At 54.0% G+C, this 8,864-nt stretch overlaps 1 protein-coding gene across 3 annotated transcripts; it reads right to left on the reverse strand.

The window, feature by feature from the left end:
• Positions 1-895: 895 nt before the first annotated feature.
• NLE1 (notchless homolog 1) lies at positions 896-8,795 on the reverse strand. Of its 3 annotated transcripts, XM_056506520.1 has the most exons (13): positions 8,290-8,795; positions 7,864-8,010; positions 7,564-7,781; positions 7,401-7,480; positions 7,089-7,165; positions 5,818-5,915; positions 4,265-4,457; positions 3,721-3,856; positions 3,405-3,451; positions 3,068-3,270; positions 2,019-2,178; positions 1,863-1,933; positions 896-1,398 (listed from the first exon to the last, which is right to left on the reverse strand). In XM_056506520.1, exons 1-13 carry the CDS (start codon positions 8,296-8,298, stop codon positions 1,386-1,388), a joined length of 1,452 nt encoding a protein of 483 aa, XP_056362495.1. In that variant the 5' UTR covers positions 8,299-8,795; the 3' UTR covers positions 896-1,385. The 3 variants fall into 3 exon arrangements, with proteins under 3 accessions (XP_056362495.1, XP_056362494.1, XP_056362496.1); XM_056506519.1 differs by having other exon boundaries at positions 7,864-8,795; XM_056506521.1 differs by lacking the exons at positions 7,401-7,480; positions 7,564-7,781; positions 7,864-8,010; positions 8,290-8,795 and adding an exon at positions 5,689-5,717.
• Positions 8,796-8,864: the final 69 nt, after the last annotated feature.

Genomic DNA, 8,864 nt, shown 5'->3' on the forward strand with positions numbered 1-8,864 from the left:
GGAAATACAAATTGTCTCCTCAGTCATATTAAAGATTTAACCCTTTGTTCCAGCCCTTGGCTCACCCGAGCACTTGCAGACAAGCAAAAGACATTATTGCACAATCTTAATTCTCCAAAGCAATGCTGCCAGCAGGGATAAAGTCCTAAAATGCATCTTCTGCAGCTGGGAAACATCTGAGACCAAACTCCTGTTTTGAGTTGTAGTTATCACTGTGTATGAGGGCTATGGAGAATGTTTTGACCTTCATGCTAACCTGCTGCAACTAAACATGACAGTGTTATTTCTGCTCCTTATTAATCACATCTTGATTTTCTCTGTTTCATAAGCATCCTGGAAATAAACACAGTCCAGGTCTATTCACCTCATGATGGCTGGAAGCATGAATTGACTGATAAAAAGGCTCATAAGCAAACTTGCAAATATCCAGCTGACAGTGTGAATCCCTCTCACCCACTGGGCAAATAAATGCACTTGAGAAATTCCAGAAGGAGCCAGCCCTGTGCAATGGAAGTATTGCCATTTTCTGTGTCACTCCCAGCCCTGCTGTCAGCATGTATCCAGGGCAAGGGACAAGTACCACACAGAATTCCTGCTCCATTCTTCCCCACCCTATCCTTCCTTCCCCCCGAGCTAGTGGTGGATAGGAAATGGACACTCTTTCCCCTGTTCAGTCTCATTTCCCCATTCCCAAGAGCTGCTGAAACCTGAAAACTCAGCACAGCTCCAGCAGTCATTTGATGTCCATGCTTGTTGCACCCCAAACAGGTAAGCAAAGGAGTTATCTGCTGTGGATGCAGAGGATGACTGCAGATAATGCTCAGCACAGCCCACAGGGAAATGGGGCTGTGTGGAAAGGCAAAACCTTACTGGAATAACGAGAAGCTCCAAGTCCTCATTCTCAGCAGATCTTTGTCCCAGACATGCAACCAAGCACAATTCTGCAATGTAATGATGTGCTGAAATTTCCCATTTTTCTCTCTCTCTGAAGGCCACACAAGGACAACCCTCTCTGTTCCCACTAAAACCCTCTTCTGCACAGGATTCTATACAGAGCAAGAAAGGGCAAGAGCAGTCTCCGCCTTTTGCTTGCTCCTTTCAGGACAGTGGCTACTGTGAGGCTGAAATTCCAATAAAAAGCCAGTTGAGATGGAGGCAGATGAGATATCCCTCCTGTGATGTTCAGAGGAAATCATCCTGCAATGCACAGCTCTTAATAAGAACCAGAATTAAAATTTCCTTAAATAAATATAAGGAAAGAGTCCATGAGGGAGAGTTGCCAACAGGAACATGGAGCCGTGTTTGGGTCAATCTCTTCGTCCACCACCTTGGAGATCTCCCAGGACTGTGCTGAGGGCAGGACCAGCAGCTCCACGTCCCTGCTCCTATCGGCGCCATCTGGAAAGGGAAAAGCTGCTGTGTCCCTGTGCTGGGGCACCAGCTCAGCTCTGCCACAGGGCCCAGCAGGCACCAGACAAGAGCAACTGCAGGGACCTGGGGTCACCAGCCACAGTCAAATGGCAACCGACTCCCAGGAATTTGTCTGCATAACTGGGAGAGGGAAGAAGGTCAGAAAGGAAGACCTGACCAGCTGGTGCAACTGTTCATTCCCCTCCCCAGGAGTCAAAATAACTGAGTCAAATTTCATCCTGACTGCCGTGCTGGAGGGACTCTGCTTTCTAGTTATCTCCCAGCAAGAGTTCCTGCCCCAAGAGAGGTCAGGTCTCCAAGCTGGAATTTGACCCAGTGCTGTGCTCTCTGCAAGACCATGCTCTAACCACACAGGTCTCTGCAAGGGCACTGTGGCTCTGAGGGACACAAGGAGTAGCTGCAACATCCTCGTGGACAGACAGGTTACTCACATCCTCAAACACTTGTCCTTCCCTCCGCTCGCTACCCTCTGTCCATCCGGGCTCCAATCCGCTGCGTACACCTGGTGTGATGGAAATTAGTCACCCCTGCTGGGAGGAGGGGTCACTCCTGCCTCCCAAACACCCCAGCTCCAGCAGGCAGCGCACCTCATCTGCATGGCCAGGTAGATCAATGGCCAGTTTCTTTGTCTTGGCATCCCAGACCTTGAGGGTGCTGTCGCTGCTGCCGCTCACCAGCAAGCGGCTGTCGGCCGACCAGGCGATCTGGTACACGGCCGACACGTGGCCCCTCAGCGACGTCAGGTACCTGGGGACAAGGACAGGCTGGTAGAGCACCAGGCTTTGTTCCAAACTTGCCCTTGCCTTCATGTTTCTTCTCCACCAGCACAGTCACAGGACGCCTAGCACACCCCAGGCAGTCAATTGTTAGACAGTCCATCCAAAAACCCTCCCAAGTGGGATCAGAACCTTCTAAAAGATGCCTCTTCATCTCAGCACCTCTGCCAAGAAACCCTTATCCAGCAGGCAACACTTCAGCCTTGCTGCACAGGTGTGTCCTTCCCTCTCTGGCTGAGCAGCCCACATTTAGAAGGATCACTAGAATTGCTGACATGAAAGCCAAGCTCATGAGCTTTAAGGTCAGTTTGCAAGGAAGGACTGCTGCCTCCAAGAGCTCACCAGTACTGCAGCTGAAAGTTAAAAGCTGGATTACAGGAGCATCCAAATACCAACAGCACTACTTGTAACTACAAGAATTTGCATCATCCAGAACAAGCTGTTCTCTGGCACAAGAACTGTTTAAACTGGGTCAGTCTCCAGTTCCCAACACACACATCTTCAGGAGACCAGTGGAGTGGAACATCCCATCCCACCACAGCTGCGACTGCCACAGAGAACTGACCCTGCAGCAACAGGGTGTGCACACAGGTGCCAGGCAGTGCTGTGGCTGAGTCACACTGGGGCAGCACACACAGAGCCAAGCACAGACACACAGACACAAGAAAAGCCAGACAAGAGTCTTCCTGAGGGCAGAAAAAGGCAGAGGCAGCAGAGTGGCTTTGTATGAGTTGAGGCTACAGAGATGCTGAACACACCAGGGAGCTGCTGGCAATGAACTGGGGCCCAGCCCTGTGTGCCCTGAGCATTATACACAGACTCCACACCTGCACCACCTCCAACAGAACAAACCAACTCACTTTCCAGTCCTACCGTCCCACAGCTTTATGGACTTGTCAAAGGAAGCACTAGCTATTATCCGGGTGTCTGGGGAGAACAGGACTTGGTTAATCAATGCCTGGTGGCCTGTCATTCTCTCCAGTGGCTTCTTGTCTTCTGCTGGTCTCCAAAGAAACAAGGTGAAATCATCTGACCCAGAGACGAGCCTTTCTGGTTCCTGGCCCTGAAAAAGGGATGAAAGACTCTGAGTTTTGTACAAGCCAGGTGTGGAGAGCTTGGAAGCACACCTGTGTTGGAGTGTCCACTGCTTTCACCAGTGACAGTGTTAGAAGTGACAGCAGGACAAAAGTGACTTACCCGAACTTGGTTGTACCTCTGCAGTGCCCTGTCTTTCAGTTCTGACACTGAAAAAGGGAAAAGGAGGGTGAAAGAGAGATTAGAAATCCTTTAGATGAAAAGAAACTTGTTATGCCAATTCCAATCCTGGCTCTGAGGGTTTAGCAGGAGCATTTGTGACTGCTCAATTTGCCAAAGGCAATTGGGGAGCAAAAGCCCTGGAAAACAGCAACCACCCCATCCCCATAACTGCTCCACCCTGGCATGGGCAAGAAAAATTCTTGATTTCCAGCATAACCAGTCCTCCCCCAGCCTCCAAGGTGGGTGCTGCACTCACAGGAGCCTCTGACATCCTGGGGGTTGATGGTGGCCTCGGCCGGCTCGAAGGCGCCGGTGCGGAGAACGTAGTCGGTGCTCAGGGCCATGGTGTTCACCCAGTGAGCGTGGCCCTGCAGCGTGCGGCACAGGACCCCCTGGGGACAAAGCCACCCTCAGACAGGGACAGGACAGGCAGGCACAGCACCCACCAGACTCACCCCAAACTGCAGGGACCAACTCCAAACTCTGCAAACCTGCAGGCTAAGCAGGGAGGACACAACATGGTTGAGCTTCAGAAATCAATTTTCCTTGCACAACAGCCATCAGCTCAGGTTGTTCCAGGGATGTTTCCAGCTTTTAGCCCCTTTTAATGCTCTTAAGGATGAAAACATCACACAACAGCCACCCCTTGCAAATGGTGCAAAGCAACAGGTCTGACAAGTCAAGAAGACACAGCAGCTCTGTTTTTCAGGGCACAAGCTGTGCCAGGAAGAGCAGACAAAGGTACCCCACAGTGTGCCCAGCCCCATTTGCCAGCAGCCCAAGGGCAGTCCCTCACTTACATCTTGGCTCCTCCAGACTTTGATGGTCCTGTCCTGGGAGGAGGAGTAGAGCAAGCCATCGCCCCCCCACTTCACACAGGTCACTGACTGCGTGTGGCTTGTGAGGATTTTGTCACACCTGCCCATCAGCGTGTCCCAGATGCGGATGCTGCCGTCCTTGGAGGCACTGGCCAGGTAACGGCACTCTGGGTTTCTGGGCAAAGAGATCAAATCATTTGTGCAGCTCCCCTGAGCTCCTTCCCCACCAGCCCCAAAAGGATTCAAGCAGGCAATAAAATGCAACTTTCTTTTGGCTTAAAATCAGAGAGGCCAGACAGGGGCAGAGCACTGACCTACAGAGAACAAGGTCTCACAAGGCAGGGAGAGGCAGACAAATGCTTCCTCCAAACCAACTCCTGGGCTGCAATTGGAGAAATCAATCCAGGGTAAACCTGGCAGCTGAGGCCTTAGCAATGACCTTGTTTGCACAGCTTTAACCCACGAGGTCACCACGAACTGGCACCTTCCCTGGGCACAGGCTGGAGAGAGCCCTGAGCAGGGGATCAGCCTCACGCAGGGGGCACAGCTCCATGGCATTGGGAATGTGCTGGATGTTCCCCTGCCTCTGCCATGCTTCATTTCCAGCCTGTGGACAGAGTGCTGTTGTGCTGACAAGGGCTGCAAGGAGCAATGTCCATCCACATCCATTGTGGCTCAGGGGGCAAATTGAACACATCTGGAAGCAGCTGGTCACAACCCAGCAAGGCCAGGGCAGCCCCAACCCTCTGTCCTTTACACACCTTTATCACTCTGCATGGTGGCACCAGCAGTGAGGAAGAGCACAGCCCCTCCCATTGCACTGGAACTGGCTGAAGAAAGAACTGCAGCTCTGGCAGGGTCATGTCTCTCCTCTCCATTTCCTCATCTTCCTTACAATAATTTTTTTGCTAATCCAGTTAATTGTCTACAAATAGCTGGAGCTTCCTACTGGCAAATTCAATTTGCAGGGATCTGCTCTGAAGGGGCCCTTTCTCTTTCTTTTTTATTTATTTCTGTAACATCTTGGATTAATGGCTACAACTATCCCACTCCACCCACCTCTCCCAGAGGGAGCTTTAGCTGATCGAAGGGATAAGGGGATTGTACAGCTCATCATCCCTCATAAAAAACAAATGGGATGACAGAGGCCAGCAGGTTTAGGAGAGCAGAAAGAAGTGCTCTGCCCTTGGACACCGCCAGGCTTCCCTGCTCCCACCTCAGCATTGCTGGAGCAGCACATCAATGTTTGTCCAGCACCACAAAAGCAGTGTTTTCCACAGGCAGGTGTGTCTTTTTCCCAGGGGAAAAGAGACACAGCCTGTCAGTGATTCCCCAGCAACTCACAGGGACTGTGTGCAGCAGCTGGGACTCCTGGCTCCCAGCTGCACACATTTTTCCCAGCTCACCTTGAGAGCTGTTGTACACAGGCTCTTTCCTGTAACAGGAGAAAGGCAAACAGGAGCAATGCCCTTCAGGTCAGGCTGCTCTTTTCCATAGGAGCAAAGGGGAAGGGCTGAGCTGGCCCCTTCACTTACATGTGGAGTGGTTCCCAGCACAGACATGTGATCCATTTGGAGTGGCCAGAGAGCACTCGGCCGATCTGGCTGCCAGTGGCTGGGTCCCAGAGAAAGATCTGTCCAAGAGAGGAATCACAAGGGTTGCGTCAGGCCACAGACATCATGTGAATCCCAGAGATATTGGAGCTCCATTTAGAAAGCAAAGGTGTCCTTGGGATCATGTTTGCACTTGCAGGCAGCAGCAGGGGAAGGGGGCTGGATGCCTTTCCAAATCCCTGCAGCAATCAGCTGACATCCAAAAGAATGAGACCTGATTGCCCTCCTGTCTGCCTACAACGCTGCAGCTACAAAATTATCTGACTCAACTCAAAAAGGATACAGGTCCCCAAAAAGCCATCCTGTGCCAGAGACTCAGTGAGTGTTTGCAGAGCACAGTGAAAGCCACAGCGTGCTAAACGCTGCTGATTATCGGATGCTGTGGGTGGGACACATGCTGGTTTTCTCTTGTTGATTCTCTCTCTACATAAATGTTCATCTTAAGAGCCAAGGCATTAGTCATCTCCTACTTAAGAACTTGGGAGAAATAGGGAAAAGGAGGACAAACAGCTCTCTGGGTTCAATTAAAGGCAAACCAGCACCAAACCATGGCTGAACCACCCTGGCCCAGGACATTTCCTTGGGATTGGCATCACAACTCTGGCAGCTCTGTGAGTGCTGTCATTGCTCCCAGACCATTCAAAGGTCAGAGATGGCGACTGCCCCTCAGCAGCTCAGCTCCCATTTCACCACACACTCCTGCTTCCCCAGGCATTTCTGCACTTCAAGCACACAAATTTTGCCCCACAGCAGAGGCTGAACTCCTTTCCCATTCCTGCCAGAGGGAATTTGGCCATGTCTGTGTGGGAACACTGTGACCAGGCTGCTGCTGCATGGCTGGGTCACACTAACAGCAGCCCTGACCTGTCCTCACTCCAGACACCTCCCTCGTGATGGAGCCGCCTGCCAACAACCACATCCAAAGCCTGGACTCCTTCCTGTACAGAGGAAAAAGCATCTGCCACAAGACAGCAGGACTCAGCAGTAAGAGCTCCCCAAGGTGACAATGCCAGAGCACTGCCTGGCACAGAAATGCTGCTCTCAATACCGTGACACATCCACACACAAAGCTGCTCTGGCGAATGGGAATCCTGCTCAAAACAATGGGATACACCCCTCACACCCCTAAAGAAACAATCCTTCACCCTAATCCCCCAGAGCCCCCAGCCTCATACTGAGGCAGCCCACTGTACCTGGCTGTTCTTGCAGCCTGAGGCCAGTTTCTTGCCATCAGGTGACCAAGCAATGCTGAGCACCCAATGCCGGTGACCTGGCAGAGAGAGCACAGTGGGTGTGAGTGGAGAGCTGGGACTGTCTCTGGTTTCCCAGCAGGAAGCCACTCTGTGTTCCTCCTGGCCAGCCCCTCTTTGTCCACTTTGCCAAAGAGAGCTGCTCCCTCTCCTGGCTATGGCCCCAGCCTGGACAGCTGAAACAGCACCAGGCAGACAGGGGGTCCATGAGGGAGGGGGTCACAAGCTGCCCTCCTGGCACACCCCAGCACCCACCTTTGGCTGTGAACTGCGGCGTTTCCGTGCTGAGGTCCCAGAAGCGCACAGTAGTGTCCCCAGAGCCGCTCGCCAGGTACCTGGGAGAGTAGGAACAGCTCAGCACAGGATAATGGCAGCTGCTGCCTTGCCCTGATCCCACCCCGCAGCCAGACCCTCGTACTTTCCCGTGGGGCTGAAAGCCACGGAGATGACGGCCTCGGTGTGTCCCTCCAGGGAGCTGGTGCAGCGCGTCACCGCCCGCACCCTGAACACCGCCTGCGGCTGGTAGATGATGTCCAGGACCTTCTCTGTCTCCACGCTCTGCCCTGCCAGGGTCTTCTCCAGCGACGCCACGATCTCGGCATCGTGGACGAAGAAGGCCAGAGGCACCGGCTCATCCTGCGGGAGAAGGGGCAGGTGAGGTCGCGAGGGGCGGCGCCGGGCCGGGCTGGGGGTGCCGGGGAGCTCGGGAGGGTCTCACCTTCTCCAGGAGGGCGTTGCAGACCAGCTGCAGCTTGTCGGGAGTGATGGTGACCGGGACGTCGAAGGGGGAGCCCAGGCACTCCCCTGCCTCATCGCGGAACTGGATCAGGAGCCGCTGCACATCCTCCTCGTCCGGCGACATGTCCTGCGGGACAGCGGGCTCAGCGCCGGGAATCCCACCGGGCAGCGGGCACAGCCCCCGCCCCGGCAGCGACACCCGCCCGGGGAGAGGGGACCTCCGCGGGGGGACACGGAGTAGGGCCCGTGGGAGGGACAAACACCCCGCACCGAGCAGGAGCCGCGCGGGGGAGCCCCAGGGGAGGGCGAGAACACCCCTGAGCGCCGCAGCACTCGCACCCCGCAGCTCCCAGGTGCTGCCCCTCCCGTCCGTCGCGATCCCCATCCCGGCCCCGGTCCCGCTCACCGCCGCCATGTGCGCGCGCGCCCCACGTGCGCCGGAAGCGGCGGGAGCGCCCGAGCGCGGCGCTGCTGCCCCCTGGCGGCCGGCGGTGAGCGCCGCGCTCCTCGGGACCGCGGGTTCGAGGCTGCCCAGGGACAACTCCCGCGGGGCCCACGCGCGGGGAGATCACCGAGGCTCTAAAATCTCGGACAGGGGTTTGATGCCACAACTACTCAAGATAGGCCGAGCCTCTCACACTCCATCCGGCCCAGAGTTTAAGGAAACGCAGCCCTGAGCAATATTCATACCCAAATCTGCGACCTGTAATCCATCAACACGGCCAGGATTAGTCAGGATCCTGCCCGGGGGGAAACTGAGGCAGGGCTGCACTAAAACAGACAAGACATTATTGTGGTTCTATACTTCAGAACCAATCTCTGCCCTTTATGCTCTTCCCAGCCTAACTTCTACCATATGCTGTGATTGAGCACCTTATTTACTATTTAAATAAGAATTAATCTTATTAACATAATCCATTAAGAAACATGGGCAAAATTACCCCTAAAACTCACACAAAAAAACCCCCATCCCATGTAACT

The sequence above is a fragment of the Oenanthe melanoleuca genome, chromosome 19, assembly GCF_029582105.1.
Source record: "Oenanthe melanoleuca isolate GR-GAL-2019-014 chromosome 19, OMel1.0, whole genome shotgun sequence".
Taxonomy (NCBI): Eukaryota; Metazoa; Chordata; class Aves; order Passeriformes; family Muscicapidae; genus Oenanthe; species Oenanthe melanoleuca.

Excerpts from the sequence above, each read along its gene's own strand:
- NLE1 (XM_056506519.1), bottom strand. The coding sequence starts at position 8,298 with ATGGCGGCGGTGAGCGGGACCGGGGCCGGGATGGGGATCGCGACGGAC. Across the intron at positions 7,782-7,863 it reads GCAACGCCCTCCTGGAGAAG|GATGAGCCGGTGCCTCTGGC; the intron begins GTGAGACCCTCC and ends CTTCTCCCGCAG. Across the intron at positions 3,452-3,720 it reads CCAGGATGTCAGAGGCTCCT|TGTCAGAACTGAAAGACAGG; the intron begins GTGAGTGCAGCA and ends TCCCTTTTTCAG.